Raw genomic sequence first — 23702 nt, forward strand, 5'->3', positions numbered from 1 at the left:
AGAGGACCAAAGTACTCGGAAAATCTGCATGTTATATGATTTTTAAAAGAAGCAAGAATGTGATGTATCTTTCTTTGGGCCTCTTTGGGTACTTCTTTGGATGGCCTAGAGTAAAGAAAGACCTAAAAGTGGTGTTAAACCATAGACTGGAAAGACCCAAATCACTCTTTCTGTATATTTCCTTATTAATTCTTACTAAATCAATATTTTTCTGAAATGATTGGCATACCCAATTTCTCTAAATGCTCTACCTGGAGCCAAAAGTGGAACCATGACTGAGGGTTTTCTCAGACTTTTCACTGAAGCCAGGTAATATATTCTTACCACAGTGCAATGGAATTTCAGTTTCTGATATCCTATTTGATTTTGACAGAATAAATCAAAAGATCCTGCTCCTTCCTAAAGAGTCTTGCAAGTGATTGATGAAACTCCCCAAAATTTTAACATCATGCACTTCAAAAATAAGTACTACTTTTATTTCAGGAACCCTTCAAATCCATAGCTTTTTATGTGTCTTCATTTTTCCTGGCTGTCCTTTCTCATCACACTCTTAGAAAGCTTAAAAAAAAAAAAATTTACTCATTCCTTTTTTTAAAAAAATCTTTTCAGCAGACACCAAGATAATCTGGTGATTCTTTCTTCAATCTACACGAATTTCATCTATAGACCTCAAGTTCCTTTTGGAAACATCCATTCATTTTCACTATCTTCAAGTGAAGAACATAAGAAACATTGCTTCACAATAGGTATGTAAATGCAGGAAAAAAAAAAGTACATAAATCTTTGTATAAATGTTATTATAACCCAAGAGATCACGGTCCCAGGTCTTTAAGCTAAGCATTAGGCATATGCCTTACATTAAGTAAAATGAAATGAAACTAAGTTTGGATTTAATGGTTTTGAATTTAAAATTTGGCTTTCCAGTCATGGACTACGTAACCTTAAGCAAGCTACTCTTCTCCAAAACCAGTGTCTTCATTTGCAAAATTATTATAGGAAAGGCTATTCTTTACTTTGTGAGGATCAAATTAGAGAAGCAAAACTTCGGTGCCTGGAATAAAAACTAAATTTGAATGAGAATTCTGGAGTCTCCATCCTGGTATTTGATTAACTTACTTTTCATTACATTAGAACACTTTTGTGGAAGGCAGAGCCTTTTCTCTGTCCAACTCTCAGAATTAACCCCTCTGGGAACCTCAACGAACTGGTCCCATCAGCTCCAAGTTATACTAATGGAAGGACAGAACATTAGTAGTCTTAGTCCGGTAGGAAAAAAAAAAAAGATGTCAAGAATGTTTTCATAATAACTTAGAAAAATTATGCTAAAATACACCCTCAGAATGAGCAAAAAATGTTTGTTTTATGGGTATTTCATCCTAAGGAACTTGAGAAATCTAAGTACCCCCTTCAGGCCCCAGAGGATGCGAGATCTAAAAAGTTGCCCTTCCTTGCTTCAAATACAGCTAAAGGAAAACCAAATGGAAGCCGATGACGGAGAGCCAGCTCTGGGGGCAATGCAGAAAACAACTCGTCAGTGTGTCAGTAGACCAAGATTATGGTAAAATAGGAAATGAAGATGAGGAGATAAGGGAGGAAGGTATCCCCAGCTCCCATCCAAAGGGACTAATGGATCATTTTAGGGACTGACAGATGATTAGACAGGAGAGGAAAATTGTGAACATGCGTAGTGATCTAATATATGATTTCCTTACTGGCAAGGGGTTGGATCTTCTCAACCTAATATTTTGGCTGTATTATGGCTCTAACACAGCTATGTTCTTAAAAGTTGTTGCAAAGAAATCATCCTTACTTGTATGCAACTTGGAATAGAGAGGATCTGCTTGCTCCTGGAAAGAGGTGGGAAAATGATTCCCAACTCCTTGGTCTTCCTCCTCACAGATGCCAGTTCACGCCCCTTCAGATGCTTTGTGGGAACTTTCTTTGGGACCCTTAGCACTCCAGAGGTACCTCGTAGTTAAAACAGTATATGCCCCCATCGTGGCACATTTTAAGGAAATAGGGAGCAAGCTATACAGTGTTTGGGGAACATTCCTTTCTCTTCCTCAAATATTTTAATTCTTCTTAAAATTACTTGAAAAGAGACATTCTCAGTTTATTGTTTTTCTTTTAACTTCGAGTGGGAAAATAGTGTTTTTGTTGTTCATTTTTATTATTTATTTATTTTAAATTTATTTTTTTAAATGTTTCTTCTCATAACTTAAGTTTCTATTTTAATTCCAGTTAATTATCATATTAGTTATGATTAGTTATATTAGTTTCAGGTGCACAATATAGAGATTTACTACTTCCACACATCACCCTGTGCTTATCACAAGTGCCCTCCTTAATCCCCATTGTCTATTTCACCCACCCCCCTCCAAACGCCTCCACTCTGGTAACTGTCAGAGTTGTCCTTTGTTTTTCATGAAATGCTGGCTTGTTGACCATCACACTTAGTTTCAACTCCCCTCTCTCATTTGCACTGTAATTCAGATCCTAGTCACATCCCCCCACACACACACCTTTTGAGAAAACAGGGTGGCTTTTTGTGGTGGCTACAGGGAAGCAGAGTATTTACTGAAATGTGTGGAATTTGTGTTCAGAAGACCTAGTTCCAGTCCTAGCCCCGCTGCTTGCTGGTACAGGGAATTTACGCAGCCTTTTTAAAGCTCAAGTTTTTCGGGGCGTCTGGGTGGCTCAGTTGGTTAAACCTCTGCCTTAGGCTCAGGTCACGATCCTGGGGTCCTGGGATTGAGCCCCAACTCCTTGGGCTACCTGCTCAGTGGGGAGTCTTCTTCCCCTTCTCCCTCTGCCTCCCCCCCTCCCCGGGCTTGTGCCCTCTCTTTCTCTCAATAAAAAATAAAAAAATAAAAAATAAATAAAGCTCAAGTTTCTCATCGGCAAGGTAGAAGTAACAATCCATGATCACCTGTTCATTCATGCTTCAGTCAAATGTTGCACCATGTTTGTACATGTTTGTACACCATGTACTAAACTCTGTGCTAGATACTAGGGCTATGGTGGTGGAAAAAAGAGAGAGACAGAGGGAGAGCCTCAGTCCTTGTCCTTGGTGAGCGTGGCATTATCATAAGGATTAAAGGAGTCAGTGAATTTAGAAACACTAAATGCTCAATACATGATAGTTATATCTATTATTGCTCAGGACACTGTCGTTATTATGACACATAGACCAATCATGGTGCAGGTTATGAGGCTTTTAGGAGATTTCTAGATTTCCATTAAAAAAAAAAACAGCAAAAAGAGCAATTCACTTTCAGATGAAGTGTGCTTCTCCAACACTAGATTGCTGTTAGAATAACCAAAATGTGTTTGCATGTACACACGTATGAATCATATTAAATTGCCAACATGTGACCATTTGGGACCTATAAAATCAGCAATTTCACATGCCCATCCTAACGTCAGCATGGGGGTGTGGGGTGCATGAAAAGACGTATGTGGGAAGGAGAACCCAGTGATGAACAGTACGTGCTGCAAAAGTTTCACTCTCTTTAACATCATATTTAACTAAATATAGATTTCTGATAATTAGATTTTAAAATATTCTTAAAAATGGAACATTTTGGCTTCCTTCTGGCTATAGCTCCAATATGAATTCTCAAGCCTAATGGAAAATACTTTTAAAAGGAAATCATCCGTACCCTATATCTGAAACAAGTGCAGGCAGCATTTGTACGGAAGTCTGTATCGTCTGTTGCACACAGTATAATATTCTGAGTAAATATTCCAAATTGAAACGTACGCAGCAAATTCCAGGGTCACATTTTTCTTCGCATTTCTGTTTATCCTTCACCAACTCATTCCAGCACATACTGAGTTTACTCAACAGTTACTGAATGCCTATGATGGCCAGAAATGATTTAGGTGCTGTTATTCAAAAACACATGTAAGGTAGTAAATCAGAGCATTTTACAAAGGAAAATAGCCCCTAACAGTCATTACACAACACTCCAAGGTATCACTAACCTCTGATGTTGCAGTTTGTGTAACTGCCTCGCACAGGGTCCCGCAATTCAAGGGTTACAGATCTTGGGATTCAGACCCTGAGTCTGTATTCCGTGAAGATGGATATAATCACTGCCATCATCTGATGAGTTATGCATAAAGCGATAGTGACAAACAAGGCCACGAGCCATCACAGGTCCCTGAAATTACTGATGTAGTACCAAAGCTCCGGTGAGTGGAAGAACAGGTGGCCCTCGCCCTGCAGACTGCAGCTCTAAATCTTCCCAATGGACTGGGAAATAAGCACTTCGCCGTTTAACATGAACAGAGGAAGTCACTTCATCATTGGCCTGTCGCATGAATTGCTGACATAAGAAACTTTTCCCTACTTAGAAAACCACAAGCACCAAGCGATTACTTATCAGTTGGAGAATGCCTGGGTTCCACCCCCACCCCTCCTCCCCAATTCACTAAAAGTCTCGTATCTGGAAATAAAAGCCAATTCTCTTTGAGGAACATTTTGGTGCACTAAGCATTGGAACTCCAGTCATATTCCACTAAATCCTACAGCAGCAAACCTTTCACGAATCTGTCAATGGCATATAAATTTATTGATAACTACAGCTGTGCATCTATTATCCAGCTATATGATGAAAATGCCAACTGTCTGATACCTGAACAGCAGTTCGCTGGATATCATTTTTGAAAAATGTTAGGTCAAACCTGCATTTATTATACAAGATCTTGTGGCTTAGGATTAGAAAGTGAGAAAGAGAAAACCCAGAATCAACCTGTCAGTTACTGAGTCAAGCTATAAATTGCTCCTAGAATTAATTTCTACCATCTACCTATATTTAAAAAAAATAACTTAGTGACTACGCATGCTGAAAGCTTTACTGGAAGGAAGAATTGGCCGAAGGATAGAGTACATTGTCAGAGCCCAGTTAACGTGCAATTATCTAATTGATGAAGAAAGATAAAGGAGGAATCGGACATCTAGCAATCCTTGTCACAGACGTGCAGTTTGTGATTTTGGAAAGACACTGAATATGAAAACCATGACCATGTTTTATGCCAATACTGAATATAAGAAGGAAGGAAAATTAACTCTAAATACCTCCTGTGAATCTGCTGCTTTGCTTACAATACTCCCTTGAAACCTCAGAGACATCTTTGCATGGTAGTGTTATCCCCTTCGTTGCACAAGTGAGAATCCGAGATTCGTAGAAGTTAAACAAACTTGCTCAAAATCACACAAGGAATACGTGCTAAAACAGGATTAGCCTGATCCAAGTCCCTTAGTCTTTCCATTTCATGAATCTGGAGCAAATAGGAACCTGGAAAATAACTGCTTTCTCACCTGAGCTTGTATCGTGTGGACTAGGTGCAAAGCTGAAATGATGGTCTTGGTGATTTATCAAGGGATCATCCAAAGATTTGAACAGATTGCCACGTCAACACTCTAGAATGTTTACTATAGCAGGCTTAATATAATCCTCCCTCCTCCCCCCCTCTCCAAATTCCAACAAAAGGTGGTTCAGCTCTCTGACACAAAGGAACTGGAACTAAGCTCAACCTTCCTCAGCAGCAAATCACTCACGTGCTGACCGGAGCAGGAGAGAGCTGGTGCTTTACCCTCGCCACTCGCTCGGATAAGCACAGCTGGGCTGAGGAGACCTCTTTTCCTAAATTCTGTTGCCAAGCTGAATTTTATGATCTTCACTGGCAGATGATCAAATACAAACTCTTAACTTACAGCCAAGTTATCTTACAGCAGCTGTTGGAAGAACTAATTTAGAATGCAAATCTAGTCCTTAATCTATGGGAAAACTGTTGCAATGATGGATGGTTTTTGAAGCAATAGTTCATGAAAGACACCCCTGTGCCTTCTAGTATTATGGAAGGAGAAATATTTAGTTACCATTTGTGTTTATTTGTTTTCTTTTGAGCAATTGCCTCTATAGGGGGAATTAGAGCCCCATGGAGGAGGGTCCAGGTGTTTCAATCTGCCTCAACTCGCTTTTCCACGTAAATAAAATTGAGATCAGAAGACACATGTGTGTCTAGAAGTCTAGAAGACTACTTTCAGATAACGTCTTCTTTGTATCTAGGACTCCTTGATTTTAGGCTATGTCATCTAAAGAACAAGGCAGTGGGGATGTAACAATTTGCCTAGTTTTTTGCCATATCAAGAATGGAGGAAGGTCAGCACCCATCACTGCCTCTGTCTCTGAAGAATCCTGTTACTGTAGGTACGAATTATCAAAAAAAGTTGATAGTCTTTTTCTCTTTTTGTTCATTTAACTGCCAGTGAACAGTGCCCCTCTAGAATACCTAATACCTAAGAGTTCACTGAATCATCCTACAGCTTCGATCCTCATCTTTTCAGTTGAACAAATTCTTAGAAAATATTCACTCTTGGTTATTAGGAAGTTTCTTCGTATTCTATTGAGTTACTGAAGGACCCTGGGCTTGTGCCATATCTATGAAGATCTCATCTATGGCTACTGTCAGAGTTAATGCAACTGAAAAATGTATGTCTCGATCTGTTCCTGTTTTGTTAGGCATGGAGAATGATTATTGTGTAACTGCAAATCAATTCAAAGAATTATTAGAATAAGAATAAAGGGAAATTGCTCTAATAGGTAAGGAATTAGAAAAGGGAAGATACATCTACTTTGGGTTTTTTATTGTTATTCTTTCAGCGTGGCTTTATATAGAGCGGAGAAAAGTTGGTAGTCTAAGTGAATCTAAGTGATTTATTTGACTTGGAATATTAAACTAGAAACTCCCTTAACCCTTGATGTACCTCTAACTACCCACCTCGACGTATGCTCACTGTTCCACATGAGCCAACATGCACAGAGGAAACAAAATGAAACGGTGCCACTCAGCATGCCTACTTATGATCCTGCTTTTCCCTGACCACCATTTCTGTCACCCCTTAGTTTTCTTAGATACACACTTGTCTATATCACTGATAACCATGAGTCTGTGGTAGAGAAGGTGGGGCTTCGGTTGGGATTAGGAAAATACCATGAATTCACCACAATCACAACAGGGAGCTGGAGCTGGATCTATTCATCACGTTCAATATCCTCTTATGTTCTCTAAGATTAGGTGCAGCCAGAGCCCTTGATCATCCTAAATCTTCCTGGGGATAAAACACTGACAATTCATCTGGAAATACAGTGCCCCTCTTTTTCATTTCATTGCCCTAATGGACATTGGGATATTTACATCACTGGGTATTCATCTTATTGGTTGCTGCAGTACATGATGGAAGAGCCTAACAGTGTGTTTGGTATTAAGATACCAAGAAAAGCCTGGATCCACTGTGAAACCATCTAATGTACATGGACAGACCAAATACTCTGAAGTCAGAATATGAAGCAAGCTCACAGGAGGAAGACCATATTCGTTCACTAAGGGTGAACTAGGGTAAAGGGAGTTGCTTCCATCTCTCCTAAGAATGTCTCCATTCGTTGTCATGGCTGTGGGCCTTTCTAAAGGTTTGAGTATGAAAGAAGAGGAAGACAAATTAAGGGAGGTCTGACATGTTATAAACTTGAGTAAAATGAAGCTTATATATAAAATGAATTTTATATATATATATATATATATATATGTATCTCAGGTAAGCATCATGATATTCATTTAGACATTAACTTACACACTCAATAAATATTTATTAGGCATTATATATCAAGCACCGCTCTAATTACTTGATAAACCAGTGAACCAACACGCAAATGATCTTTGCCCCAATAGCGCTTACATTCTAATTGGCAGTGGACAATAAACATCATAAATAAGTAGACTGTGAAGTATATTAGGATGTAATTAGTTCTTAGGGGAAAAACCATCAGGTAAGGAGAGTTGAAATCCTAAACACAGTGGTTGCATCATGAGGTGGTAAAATCTGAATAAAGTTTGAAAAAAAAAAGTAGAAATCTGAGGAAAGAGAATTCCAGGCAGAGAGAGAGTCCATGCAAAAACCTAGAGGTAGAAATGAGCCTGGTGTAGTCAAAGTGTAGTACGGGCAGGGTTGGAACAAGGTTGAGGTAAGCGAAATACTTGCCTCAGGAGAAAAATTTAAGGGGATACTAAAAAAACCCGTGACCGAAATGAATAATATTTTCATGCAATATTTTTAAAAAATTGAAATCAATGCAAAAAAAGTCCATGGTGGAAAAAAATCAAAATTTTAAACAACACAGAATCTGACCCTGTACTTATATAACTCTGCCTCATTCACCTTTTTCCAGTAAAAATTTATCTACAAAAGCTGGTGGCCAGCCTATGGGCCATAGTTTGCCAATTTTATCTTTTTACTGTTGCATTTAATATTTGTTCTGATTGCTCAGTTTTTTTAAGCAATCCTTCAATTTTGCATCTGAATGCCTCACTCGCCTTACCCTAGTCCTGGCTCTGCAAAAGAGGCCAGTGCGGCTGCAGAGGGGCAATTGAGGGGCTGATGGGAGGAGATGAGATTACAAAGGCCCCTGAAGGCCACATGTCATAGGGCTGGATAGTCATTCTAAGGATTCTGACTTTTAATCTAGGTGAAACGTACCATATTGGAGGGTTTTAAACAGAAAAACCATCTGGTCTGAACTTACATTTTTAAAATGTTGAGTAAAAGGAGTAGAAGCAGCAAGAATAATTAAGAGGATGTTCATAATAATCTAAATGAGAGATGACGGATGGTGGCTTGGACCAGTGAGGTAGCGTGAAAGTGGTGGAGAGTGATCAGATTCTAGATATATTTTGGAGGTAGAACTAAAGTAATTTGTGTGGTATTGAATGTAGGGTATGAGATATAAGAAAAGATAATTCCAATATTTTTACCAGATGAATGAAAAACATGGAGCTGTCATTATCAGAGAAATGCTGTCCATAAGGGAGGTTTAGGGACTGAACCATGGCCCATAGTTTTGAACATTTTAGATTTGAGGTATCTACCAGCTAACCAAGTGAAGCTACTAAGCAAGCGATTGATATTCAAATACGAAGTTGAGGAAGAGATATCAGCTGAAGAAATAAATATGGATGCCATCTTGAAATCTATAGAGTTAACTTATTTCCCTCCATCACATCCAGACACTGAAGTCATTCTTGTATAAACTAGAATTCAGAAACTTTTCGTAGAGAATACATCTCTTCATGACACAGAATTATGTTAGCATCTACTCTTTCAAGACTCTTGATGAGAACTGGGTGTTACATGCAACTAATGAATCGTTGAACACTACATCAAAAACTAATGATGTACTATATGCTGGCTAATTGAACATAATAATAAAAAATAATAAATAAAAAAATAATTTAAAAAAGGAAAGAAAAGAAAAAAAGACTCTTCAGTAGCCTAGGAGTTTGTTTAAAAACAACAAAGAACACCCCCCACCCCTTGGTTTTCGTACCTTTGGTGGAAATACCTTTGGTGGAATCTTTGTTTTCCACTGAGGTTTTAATTCTCAGCATTTTTTCTTCAATGTAAAGATGGACAACGTGTTTCAAATTAGAGGAGATGACATGGTAAAATTTTCGTAATTGGATCCCACCACAAATGTTTCACTTTCCAAGATCTGCATTAAATTTTCTGCCACCATGGAATGTGCTAAAGAACTACAGTGTAACCTCTCCACAGGGGAAACACTGGGAAAAAAGAAAGAAACCTCTCCTTGAGTTATTCAAAATAAAGGTCTGTCATTTCATATCATCAGTCTCCAATAAACTGTAATAATTTTTTCAGCCAATCTGTTTTATGAATATAAAAGCATCGCCACTTAACGTGGGGCTGAGTTTGGCATTAAGTTATACACTGTGGCTACTGTTTAAATGTGTAAAAATCACATGGCAGGCTAAGATGACAAGTTCCTTGTGGCGAACTATTTGACTAGTGTCTCTGGGCTAAGAAGAGATGAACTATTTTGACCTACTCTTCATTACAAGATCTAGTCTGCTGACTGCTAATGAGGAGCCACAGAGTGGGTGCAAATATTCTTGTTAATTGTCAAACCTGCATAATGACAAAGCATCTCTTGCCTGCAGTGATCAGCTCCTATCCTGGTAGGAGAGTCAAGACCACAGATCTATCAGTGAACCAGTCTGAGCTGTTAGCTCAGCCTTTCAAAACCCAGTCCCATTTAGTGTTGTGTGGTTTATGCTTCTACATGGATCACTTTCTTGTTAATTGATGCCATTTGCCCTTGTTTTGTTTCATGGATTAAAGTAAGAACTAATAATATCTAAATGTTGGTATCAAATGAAAATAGCAGTCTCTCCTTATTGTCCTCTTTCACTCAAAAATAGAAATAAATTATCATCATAGGAAGTACAGCCATAGATGAAATCTCAGGTTTTTCTAATTAGTCCTTTTTAAGGGAAAGGCAGGAATCCCAATCAAACCTACATTATTTTGTAATTTCATATTTCCATTCAGTTTTCTTTATGCTTTGCACTCTAAATGTTAAAATATCTTTTATGCTTCTCTAAATTATTGTTCTGGATTTTATAAAGTAATAAAATACAACAAAATGCAACAAAGAAAAAGTATCTTTGTGGCATACACAAAGGACATATTAAATGTTTATTTAATCATATATTTATTTTAAATACTTTATGAAATCAATAAATATTTTATCATGATAATGTTCTATCATTGCCCTAGTACTGCTCTGAAAATGCTCCTGTGTTAAGAAATATGAGTTGGCTTAGAGAGATAAGAAATAATTTTACTGTTTATAATATATATTACAGACACAGCTAAGAATAATGCTGACTTTGGGCAATTGATCTTAAAACATTTACTTCTCAATGTCTTTTTAAAACATGAAGATAGCTACTTAGTGTTACTTAAAATAAGATGAAAATTAAAGACAAATATTCCCTAGCCCAAGCCAAAACATAAAACAAAAAAACCTAACTTAGAAAACCATTAAAAATCAACAAAATTAGACTTGCAAACATTCTACTAAAACATATGCTAAACTGTTTTTTTACAGAAGTACTGAATATTCATTGAATATTCACATGATTTTAATTTCTACAATAACCGCATGAAGAATGGGAAAAAGTTGATATGAAAATAAGGAAACAATAGATCATAAGCTACCCTTTTGAATTAAGAAGGCAAAAGCACAATAATAATAACAATATAGTACAAATTATCAACCAAACCTTGAGAGCTATTTCAGGAGACTATTTCATACGAGACAGAGCAGAGTTAAAGACAGACGTGACAACTCAATGAGACCCAAATGCAAATGATAAAACCATCGACCAAAGCCTTGAAGGGAAACGCTTTCCCCATCGAGGGATGATTTGTACTGGCCTCCAGGTGTAATATCATGTGCACTGATGAGCTGATCAACAGAACAGAACTTCTACCCAGCTGTAATCAAGAGTGATTGATGGTTGGGACAAAAAAGTTGATTATCATGACAAGTTCGCTGATGCAGAGAAAATAAGCTCCGCTTGGGAAATGGATAAAAAACCTGTTAAGAGACTACCTTCTGCAACCTTATTTATAAAGGCATCTAAGAGAAGGTGTAAGTTGTACAGACGGATCTGATATCCCCATAAACCTGATAAGGATAAATTTGCCATACCTCGATCTCCACAGATTTCCTATGTAAGGAATTTAAAGGCTCATTTAGTCCCGCTAAAAAGTGAACCACACAGGCTCAATGTTACCTGTGCAATTTTTAAAAGTTATCTCTCTGCTTCTCAAAGTATAACTGAAAATCACACACGGACACAGAAAATTAAACTTTCAGAGCGCACCATGTCTCCATTTGCCCTCCTCAGCTCCCTCTTCCCAAGGAGTAAACTCCCCAGATGACTGCAACCTTTACCACTATCACATTCAATTAACATCAAAACATAGATTTGGACTGAGACAACAGATCCCAGAGGCAGTATTTTGCATTTAAAATGAGGTTTGGCAGGCTTGAAAAAGGTGAATCTGGGCCAGAATGTTGGGTGTACCACCGTGTTCTAAAACAGTAGATTATCCAGAGATGTAGAGAGTCTGAAGGGATACATCCATTTTCTCACGTTCTGCTTCTAATGTCATCCAAGAAATTCTAGCACCATAATCCCAATGCAGTGTGTGCAATTTATAGCGTGGCTGGTACAATTTCAACCTCCTTAAGCTCGCAATAAAACCAAATAGCCACTCTTAAAAACTAGTCATCACCAGAAACTTTTAGTGTGGAGGAGGTAAAATGAACGGGTATGTTCATTTCATCTGTAATCTTCTGGCCATGTGAACCCTTGAAAAAGGTACAATGACTCTAGTTAATTAATACAGACAATAGGACTCAGCAAAAGAGACAACACAGGGCAACAGCTAAGAAAGCCAGGATACAAAGGGCCACAAAATCCAATGTGACAGAAGAATAGATGCTATTAAAAATTACCTTTCCCTTAAATACCTTTGCTCCTCTGCCCAGGAACAAATTCCTCTACTGTCCTAGCTCCCAGGGCCATAGCAAAACCGATGATTTATTAAATGCTGAATGAACTATAATGACATATAACAAAAAAGGCAAGGGAGGGGCACTTGGGTGGCACAGTCAGTGAAGCATAGGACTCTTGGTTTTGGCTCAGGTTGTGATCTCAGTGTCCTGAGATTGAGCCCTACATCTGGCTCCACGCTCAGCAAGGAGTCTGCTTCTCCCTCTGCCCCTCTCCCCCTCCCCCATGCTTGCACACTATTTCTGTCAAATAAATAAATAAATCTTAAAAAAAAAAAACAAACCCATACACACACATCTTGCTTCACATTCTACTTTCTGCATGTTCTGTCCTTTCATACTTGCCCATTCTTAACACTCTTCTGAAAACTGCTTCCAACAGGGGCTCTTGGATGAAACAGACTCTCAGCACAGTTTCTCTCCTGTTCCCTTCAAACCTTAGTACAATCATATTGTCCTTTAAGTGGTTCTCGACTTTAAAATGTGTTTCTACACTCCAGCAATCTGTACTTCTAGTAATTAAGCAATGAGCGTATCTACCTTGATTAACTTCTGTATTGTGTGTAGAACTTAAGACCAATAGTCTTAGCTTAGAACGGTCAGCTGATGCCAGTGCAAACGTCAAAATAAATTTCTCTTAGGCCATGTCACCTGATACGACAAATAAAAGCACTGTGCTGCGACTTAAGAGCCCTGTTTCCAGCCCTACCAGTTGTTTCAACAGCTTAGACACCTTGGACAAGTAAGCTAATATTCTGACCTTTGGTTTTCCCAACTCTACAATCTCTAAAATGGACAGAATGACTTCTTAGACATCTCTAAGTCCTAATGCACAACAGTTCTCTGAGGTGCTCATGGTAGTTCATAGAAATACAAATATCACTTTGATTACTGGAAGTTATGTAACACATCTACTCATGATATCTGAAATCAATTTCTCTTTCTAGAGAAAATGGTCAAATTTTCCATGCCTAGGAGAATCTGATAGAAGAGTGAATTTTATTATTTTGTTTCTCTTTGTTTATAGAGAAAGAAGCCCAGAAGAAATATAGATTCTTTTACAAAGAGTTCTCTTTTCTCAGTCCCTTACCCTTCATTCCATCCACAGATGAAACCCTGGAATATCAAAGCCTGATTCAGAGAGTCCCGAAATATCCCAGTGTTGAAGTTTTATTTTTAAAAGCCTGCCAAAGAAGCAGGATGCTTAAATAGGTTCCTGTGCTCTTGACTGGCTCATTTTCTCCTGAAATCTCTAACAGCCAGACCCAATATTTCCTGCCTAGGCCTTCTGTTCCAAGTTTCGTTTTCTGAGAATTCCTCACAGAGCCGTAGGCTCCATTCAGGAAGTAGAAGGTAGTGAGGCTGAGTGATGAAATGGGGCCCAAATGCACACTCAGAGCGCAAGCCCTTCAAAAGGGACATCCCAGGCACTGGTTTCAAAAGCGGCCAAACCTACAGTCCATCACCACACGCCCCAGAGCTAGCTCCTCACACAAGGGCGACATGACAGTGCAAGTAAACCCCATCAGGCCCCAAACAGGTCTCGTCACGCACAAGCTGAATGGCTCTGTCATAGAAGCACTTTTGAAGAAGAAAAAGCACCCAGTGGGAAGGCCACAGTGCACAAGCCAAAGCTCTAAATAGCTCTGTGAGTCCTGAAGACGAACCAGAGACATTGTCTTATGAAAGAGATGTTTCAAAGCTGCCTGAAATTCAATTTCTAACTGGGTCCCTCAGAAAGTCCTTCGGGACTTCGCAGCAGCAGCAACTGACTTAAAGAGGTTGAGAGTTTCTAATAAATGCAGCTTTGCCAGGGACAAGTTGACCCCGCAGTTTTTAAAAGGTAAAGATTTATGAGAAGTGAGAACCTCAAATCAACACAAAAATACACTAAACACAGGCCCTGGCAACAGGGTAGATCCCTTTAAGTACTTTTCTTAAAGATAGATATTTTCCAACTTCAATATTTCTTAAGAAGTAATTTAGCATTCAGAGAATAAAACAATGGTAACCACATTATTTATCCCATAACATAAAAATGACCTTTCCATTTCATCTGCTGTACAGTTCATAATCCAATTGCCTGCATGTTCTATTTTATAATCCTTACGACATGGCATAAGGAATGGCTATTCATTTTATTTTTAAAATTTTTTTTAAGATTATATTTATTCATTTGAGAGAGAGAGAAAGAGACAGAGAGTGAGCATGAGCTGGGGCAGGGGGAGATGTGGAGGGAGAGGGAGAAGCAGACTCCCCACTGAGCAGGGTGCCCAACACAGGGCTCGATCCTAGGACCTGGAGATCAGGACCTGAGCTGAAGGCAGACGCTCAACCATCTGAGCCACCCAGGTGCCCCTGGCTGTTCATTTTAAATAAAGTGATTATGGAACCTGTATATTCAACAAAGAACCCCAGGACACACAACCCATTAAAAAAGTGGCAGATCTAAGCAAGAGGTTGTCTAAATCCTGATCCAGTGATTTTCCTACCATTACACTTAGCGTCCCTGGATGCTGTTTTCGGGTTTGAGGTTAGATGCACAACCCCATGCATAGATTTTTATTAACCCTTATCCTAGGATATACAGTAAATGCTGAAATCTGAATGAGGCAACAATATCTATGAACTCTCCTGGGCATGTTTTGAAAACAGCAGACACTGCCAGAAATAGGCAAGAAATATTTAGAAAATTGCAACTGAGGCCTTCAAAATGGAATTTATAATTGAGGACAAAATACGTATTTTTTTTAAAAAGCCACAGTAAGATCGTAGATGCAACAACTCCTTTTTATTTTATAAAATTTAAGCATGCTTACAAAGGAAATTTGGAAAATAAAAGCAGAAAGAAATAAGAATAGTTCTTCAACACCAGTACAATCACCATTAAGTTTTTTCTCTCCCTTCAAGCAGTATTTCCTTTAAATATCAACCCCTATGAAGAATATGATTTAAATATTTAAAAGATGTGTCTTAAGTCGTGATGTTACAAAAGTTTAATTATCCAGTTTGGTCACTTGGTAGGAAAAAATGTTCCTTTTAGCAACTTCATCACTATATTGCCTCATTTGGTTACAGAAGTCAACACAGAGATATAAATTAAATTAAGACATATTGCTTAATTTTACTACATTCCTGGGTTCTACAATGTAGAAAAACAATAATGATTTCTATTTTACAATACCATTGAAAAATGTATCAATTGTATTGGTGATAATCCCAAGGATGCCCTTTGGAGGGGTCTTAGGGCTCCAAGCAACATGACCTTCTAATGAGGTGATTTCCCCTTCTGCTTTACAAAACAGCACCTTAAAGTAATTGATGCTGGATAGTCCTGAGTCATAAAGGACATGTTGCTACTATATTATTACTCAGTAATTTGCATTTATACTTAAATTTTCACCATGTTTATGATTAAATTGTGTGACTAAATATCGGTGATGCCATTTGAAAGTACTCACAAGCCCTGGTGAACAAGGCCTGGCCCAGGCTCTAGGTGACTTTTCACAGCAGCTGATACACCCAGTTAGTTCTGAGAGGGAAGAAGCCCCCAGGCTCCCTCTCTGGGAGCACAGATCTCCAGCTACACCATTACTGTAGGATTGGCTGGAGCCTCTGGATGGACTTGCCACTCTGCCTGGACCAGACAGGGCAGGAACAATGACAAGAGTGGACACTGATCCTGCGTGGCCAGTGGCTGGTGACTGGCCAGGTGGCCTTGTATGTCTCCTATATTCTCTGCCCCTCAGTTTCCACATGGGAAATTAGCAAAACTTTTCTTCTGTCTCTAACATATTATGAAATACTATTGTTGGGTTAACCATAGTTACTTTTAGATGCTACAACTTAATGATTCTTTAGTTTGGGGCCTGAGATCTTACTTTCCACTCTATAAATAGTCATCGAGTAATCATTTGATACTTCACTTAATAACCTTACATCCATGCTGGTCCTGCTATAAATTGTCTTTCAAAGGTTCACTTAATAACTTGTTCAGGCCAATGGTAATTTATACTTATTTTAAGATGCTGATAAAGTAACTGGACACATTATAACTTTTTGGTCTTTAATTGGGAACTTTTGGAATAACCCTTATGTGTGTTTCATGTAAATGTCCCGAAAAGTTGTTGTTTTTTTTCCCCCCAAAGCAAAAGCCTATACCAGGAGAAAGCAATCTCATTTAAAGTGCATGTAGTATATTATGCCATTTAAAAAGATTTCTGCAGGGCCAAAAATAGAAAATGTACTGTACAGGAACTAGGTATCACATAACACCAAACTACACAGGTTATAATATGAAGGGTTAAAAAATAAATAAAAGTATAGAGGGAAAGGAAATTGAATTTTCATGATGCAAAGATGAAAAGAACTACAAGCTATTATTTTCACTGGAAGGGGAAGAAGCTTTGAAATGTAAAAAGGTTCATAAGGCAAAAATACCTTCCTATGTGATTGAGGATGCAACCAAGCATACAAGTGAATTACAGTGTTACTTTTCCAGAATAATTCTAGGTTTAAGAATGGAAATAGGAAGATAAATTCCAGATTTACCTGGAAAGAGCAGATACAATTGTATTGGGATTGTAAAGCCTTTTCTTGGGTTTAAAATGGTCAAATATGAGATATAGCTATATGTATCTATCTAGAAAATATTTGTATTTTCTCTTAATGTGGATTATTGTCTTGTATGTGGATGAATGGATGATAAATCCAATTGAGCTTGGCACTCACCAATAAATATTTTATGAAAGTAATATTTGTGGACATGACCAGTCAATAGTAAACAAATCTCATATTTCCAAAACATTAGTTCCCCTTATTGACATAATAATGCTACAGAGACATTTTTTAAGTCTCTAAAGGAGTTTCTGCTCTTGTACTTCAACTTTACAATAATTATATTTTGTTTGTAAATCATAGGTAAAATGTTGCTATGTCATTTATAAATTTACTAACATGGGGTTTTCCCATTTTATTAAACTGCAATTTTTAAAAATTAGCACTGCATAGTGAATTTACATTTAAGGTTCAAGATAAAAATGTAAAAACAATCAATTCACATGTGTCCAGTTTACAAAGAACAATGAAGTTATATTATCGGATAATTTTAAGTGGTCATAAAATTCATTTCAAATCTAATAAACCAAGCATCTAAATGAGTATCCGTGGTAGGCAGGATGATGGTGTTTAAGACCCAATCCCTGGAAACTATGGATACGTTACATTCTATGACAAAGGGGGATTAAGTTAGCAGATGGAATTAGGTTGCTAATCAGCTGACTTTAAAGTAGAGAAATTATCCTTGATCGTCCAGATGAATTCACTGTCATCATAAGGGTCCTTAAATGCGGAAGAGGGAAGCAGCAAAGTGAAGGTCAGAGTCATTCAATGTGAGAAGGATTCAACTGGCCATTGCTTGCTCAAAGATGGAAGGGAATCATGAGCAAGAGGGTAACCTCTAGACGGTGGACAAGAAAGGCAAGGAACTGAACTCTCCCTTGGAGCCTCCAGAAGAAACATAACCCTGCCAACAGCGTGATTTTAGCCCAGCGAGATCCCCCCTTTCTGACTTCTCACCTCCAGAGCTATAAGATAATACAGTTACGTTGTTCTAAACCACTGTTTGCCATGATTTATTACAGCAGCAATCGAAGATTAATGCAGTAACCATCTAGTGAATGGTTGAGTCTGCAACAGTGTAATTATGGCCCAGACCAATTAGTCTAAATTCTCCAAATACCTTGGCCATTTTCCATGTACCACATACCAGACAAACCTGAAAGCAAAATTGTGAGAATGAGAAGCAACAGTCTCCGATAAATACATATTGATTTCTATATCAACTTGAAACGTCATTAGCAAAATAAATTGCTATTCTCTCTTATCAAAGAAATAAAACGAGATTATATTTTATAAAAGACATAAATGTTCTTCATGTTAATGTTAATGTAGACCTGGTAATAATTCTAAAGACTCTAAATATGACTTTGATGTCCATCTACAAGATTAGAAACACTAAAAAAAAATTTAAAAAAGGAACAATTGCCTTGAAGTAATGAGTGACCCATAGCTGGAGATCACCAACCAAGGACCTAGCCTAGATGTGGCAGATGGTCTTCTTAAATTTAGTGGGGAGACTGGGTGCAATGAGACTGAAGTCTTTTTCTGATTCCCAGTTTACAGGAAATTCACTTAACACAGAGGAAAATATTGACAGTGAAATTGTTGGCAGGAGGAGATACTGAAATAGCCCCCATTAGATGTAAGAAGCTGACAGCATGGCTCCTGGGAGACTTTTGTATCATTATCTGATCAGTTCCAAAGTGAAATATCAATAAGATTTAAGAAGGAAAGAAATCAAGAAAGAGCCACTTAAAGTAGCAATTACAGAACTATATGATTGTTCACTAAATGTTTAGAAATGATCAAAATTGCAACTATTAAGTTCAGAACTCTAATGTACAGGTCAAGAGGACTCTTTTTTTTTAACTGAAAGATTATTATATGACATTTATCAGTTAAAAAGATTTTTTGTTAATAAATTACACTATGGCAAATTTCTCCTAATTCAAATCAACTCAAAGCACTCAGTATTGAAAAACAAACAAACAAAAAAACAAAACCAAAAACCAAAAACCTCTCTTTAAATAAGATGCCATGTTTAAAATACATGTTTAGTGTATTCTGTTTTTAAATCAACAAATACCATTTAGGTGTTATGCAGGCAATCTACTCTTTTTTAAGCCAACAGCAGAAATGTTCTAAAACTACCTGATGATTGTACTAGTAGGTATGAGTTCATAAGACAGTAGCAATCCTTATACAAAATGAGATGTTCTCACGGAAGAACAAAAACACTTTATTTCTGTCACACCCGTTTTCTGTGCATGATTATCTTACATGCTCTTCTCGTTACTAGAGCACCTAAAGGACCTACTTGCCTAGAAAGATTAAATATGGGAAGGCCTAACATTCTCCAGAATCCAGATCGTTCTGGTCATCTCCACACTGCATGTCCACTTAGGGCAAGATAATGGCACCTCAGAAGAGGAACCACTTTGACAGGATGGGGTCCTCTGTTTGCCTAGAGTATCAACAGTTATTCTATTCCTAGTTCTCCAAACCAACACTCCTTCTCTTTGCTGTACCTCTCAGGACCAACTCCACACCAAAGGATGTTGGGGAAGACAGGCAGTATTTTTCACATTGGCCATAAGCCAAAATGAGCTTCACTGTGATGAATCCAGAGATTTTTTGATCCTTAGAAAAGGTACGGGAGATATGAATAACTCTCTGCGGACAATTTGCAAAGCACTGGTCAGGTCCACAAACGTCTCCTTTCTGTCATGTTCTCCACTTAAGTTTTATTCACCAGGGGCTTGAGTGCTTTTGAAGTCTTTGGGACTCCCTATTAAAATGCCAATACTTCTAGAGTAATAACTTGAGAACTCTAACACAAATATCATTAAGGGCACAAGGGCTGATCTGGAATTGGGGACCACCAAGGCAGATAAAAAAAATTACAAAGCAAAACATTGGCCTTGAAATATAATTTGGGACCTATCTTATACCAGAAGTATAATTTATTAGAAGTCTCGTTGGTCCTAAATTTGACTATTCCCCAAAGGGAAAGCATATTACCTAAATTTAGTATTCCAAGAAACTAAAAAATACCATTAAACTGCAAGTATAAAATAGTGTTAGTGTATGATGTTTCCATAATAAACAACCAAAAATAATAAAATCAACTCTGAAATTAAAGGACATAAGGAGTTAAAATGTTATCTTCGAATTTTGACATGCTTAGTTATTGGGGAAAAATTTTTTAAAAATCTCTTCTGCAAGATAGGAACAGCATAATACATTTTTTTCAGTGAATACTAAATGGTAAACTTACATCGGAATTAAATCTCAACTGGCAAATGTTGCATGATATGATTTGCTTTCTTCGATGAGGAAGAGGAACTCCGAATGTATGATTTATTACAGCTTTCTGAATCGGGTCCATCTGTAATGAGAAAGAAAATACAACAAATAGAAATAAAGCTTGTCAGTTCCATTGGAATGTTGCCTATTTCATTAAAGAGCCAATCTGTACAGCTTGAATCTACTGCTCACACTATAAAAAAAAATTTTTATTCTAAGAAACCGCATTTCTACTTTCTTGGAAAATAGACAATAAGCTCGAAGCTCAGTATGATAAGAAAATGATAAATGTACCCATTAGAGTTTGCATACTAACTGTTTTTCTCATTTACGATCAACAATTGTCTCAGTTTGATAATCCTAAAATATAATTAAAGGTTTATCAAAACTCAAGTTATTGCAAATGCCAGCAATCTTACACAGAAGTGTGTCTATGCCATTGCCCCAAAATGGACTTGTAAATAGACTTGCTCAGATGAGCAGTTCTGAAAATAAATTATGCACATAATCCAACATTAACCTTATGCTATGTTTGGTATCTTTTCTATGTTAGGAATACATATACAAATTCTATTTTCTAAGAATTCAAATGCATGGAGCTATCTATTCATTCAAAAATCATTTATTGACCATTTACTACAGACTGCTATCCAATGGACTTATTATCTGAGGTTCAGAGAGTCTGGACCAGACCAGTTATCTCTCTCCATCCCATATTCCCAGGATAGGTCAAGCGACACCAAAGACATAATGTCAGCAACCCGGCTCTGATAAAACTCATCAGCTTTGTCCTACGGTCCACATCACTGGTTCTCAACTCTTGGAGTTAGATAAAAATGTTGATCTGCTTCTTAACACGGGTGCAACCTCTTTGCTTATCTGTGCTCCTAAGGTGGCGATGAGGTTCAAGAGTGATAATTCGTGAAATTTACCTAGCACAGTCAGTGCTAAGCACATTAAGAAGTGAATAAACGTTGGCTATTATATTTTCTCTATCACAGCGCATATGAAAATCAGAGTTAATTTGAGCCTCACACTCTTATAATTATTGTTGGCACACTACTAACTTCTCACACGGCCAAGAAATATTTCAAAATAAATCAAGTGTTACACATACAGCTATGACTGCTGTTGAACGCCTGCAAACTTTAGAACTCTTAACTCTCATCAGATATAAAGTTCTTCTGAGAGTCCTCACAATGGGTTTAGATAGCTTGGAAATGATTTGACAAACACAAAAAAGCTAAGAATGTGTCTGTGAAATGATGCTCTAATAGTCAGCTTCTTTGATACATTGTAGTTTGTTAATTATCCTAAACAATTATTGTTATAATCATTGTTATAACTGTTATTGATAAGTTCCACCTCCTTTTGTGTATTTCACATTATCAGAACCAGTTCACTCATAGGCTGTCCTCATAGTAGGTAGGAGGAAGCTTCTGTCTATATAGTCACAATTCCTATTGGGATCTTTGTCAAGGCACTCCCAATGTGCAATAAAAATAATAGCACTCAGAATTTGTTAAGTATCTTCTATGTGCTAAACACTAGGCTAGGTAGTTTATATATTAAATAGTTACAATGATCAAGAAGAACTCATGGGTGTAATCATTTTTATCTTCCATGAATCACCACTTCACATTTCTTATCTGATGTTAATCCTTTCCCAGATCCTGGAGTAAACTCAGCTATCCCATGATTTTTCTGGTCATTTCCACATATTAATAAATTCTAGGATCCCCTCTTTCCTTACTAGTCAATTTCATCATACTTTTTTTTTTTTTTAAATCATATCCTACTTTCTTTTTAACCAGTTTTATTTAGGTATAATTTACATGTAATAAAATTTAGCAATGTTAGCTGTAGAATTTGATGAGAATTGGCTTACTACCCACAGTAGTATTATTACACTGGGAAACTGGGAAACTTTCCTCCTGCCCCTCTCAACACCTGACTCCCACTCCTCACCTCTGAAATCACTGGTTTGCTTTCTGTCACTATATTCTTTGCCCTTTCTTGAAGTTCATATGAAGGGAATCAAAGAGCATATATATTTTTTTGTGCCTGCCAACTTTCATTCAGAATAATTTTTTTTTTAGATTCATCCATGCTGTTGCATGTATCAGTAGCTTATTCCTTTGTATTGCTCAGTAGTGTTCTGTTGTATGGATATACGACAATGTGTTTATCCATTTGCCAGCTTATGAACATGTGAACTGCTTCCAGTAAATTCTATTATCTTTGCAAGTCTTAACACACAGTCTAAAGATCATTCCTAAATTCAGTTCAGCATCTTAATCCAAACATTAAAACTAATTTAAAATTACAGTCTCTTTCTTAGCTTAGAGCTACTCTCTGCAGTATGAATAATAGTATGAAAATCACAGGCCATGGTATACGGTTCTTTTCTCTCTATATATATTTTTCTTTCAAGTCCCTTACTCCTAACCCAGCTAATCTTCCAAACCTTCCTCAACCCCCATCTCACCCCCATTTCCTTAGAGCCCAAGTGGAAAATGCGCAGACTTTGAGAAAGCCAAGAGTCACACACATGTGGGACTCTGGGCTACTGCAATAGCCTTCACTGTGCTTCCCAGGATCACTTTTGCATTTGCTTAAACACGCCATCACAATGCTTCTCCAGACAACAATCACAGAGAACACTCGGGGATAATTTGCCTTTTAGCCAACAGCGAAAGAAAAATTAAAAGCAGAAAGAGGTCACTGACTTAGAAGTAGTTGCTTCATCATATGCTACCGCAGCTGTTCGGTGCATAAATGGGGCCCATTTCTATTTGGGGATAAGGTGAATTATGTCTATAACCCATTTAGGAAAACTGAAGTCCTCTTATAATGATACTATAAAATAAAAATAAATTATACATTTATATTAAAGATGCTCTCTGAAAATGAATAGTGCTGAATTTTTATCATATATTAGTGAGCAGCATATTATTTTGGTCTTTCAGGAACACTGGGAAAGCAGTGACCACATTCAACCCAAATTTGTGTAGGAGGTGTTTTGGAACTAGACACTTAATGCAAATGTGGCATATTCTCTAGACTTAATTCTTTTATTTGAATTGAATGATGTTCTGATCACTGTGAGTATAAAATCACATTTCAAAATGCAAAGTAGTGTATTCTTCTTCAGAGACAATTTTATTTCCCAGTATACTTAAAAAAAAAAAAACCCATTTAACTGAATTATATTTCGAAGATGGATTTCACAAACTATAGTTACACCAACAAAAGTAACTATCTTTGTCATTTTAGAAATCCAGTACAACGAAATGATAAGTCTAATGCCTTTATTAATGAGCATGA

At 37.3% G+C, this 23702-nt stretch overlaps 1 protein-coding gene across 3 annotated transcripts in view; it reads right to left on the reverse strand.

Annotated features, from left to right (window-relative positions):
• ZNF385D (zinc finger protein 385D) overlaps window positions 1–23702 on the reverse strand; it is an 849127-nt gene that overhangs the window by 90284 nt on the left and 735141 nt on the right. For all 3 annotated transcript variants that reach the window (XM_040636861.1, XM_040636860.1, XM_040636862.1), the window contains one exon: window positions 20347–20457. In XM_040636861.1, the coding sequence (XP_040492795.1) occupies window positions 20347–20457 (111 nt within the window). The remainder of the gene's footprint in view (window positions 1–20346; window positions 20458–23702) is intronic.

The sequence above is a fragment of the Ursus maritimus genome, unplaced genomic scaffold (genome assembly GCF_017311325.1).
Source record: "Ursus maritimus isolate PB19 unplaced genomic scaffold, ASM1731132v1 scaffold_20, whole genome shotgun sequence".
In the NCBI taxonomy this organism is placed as follows: domain Eukaryota; kingdom Metazoa; phylum Chordata; class Mammalia; order Carnivora; family Ursidae; genus Ursus; species Ursus maritimus.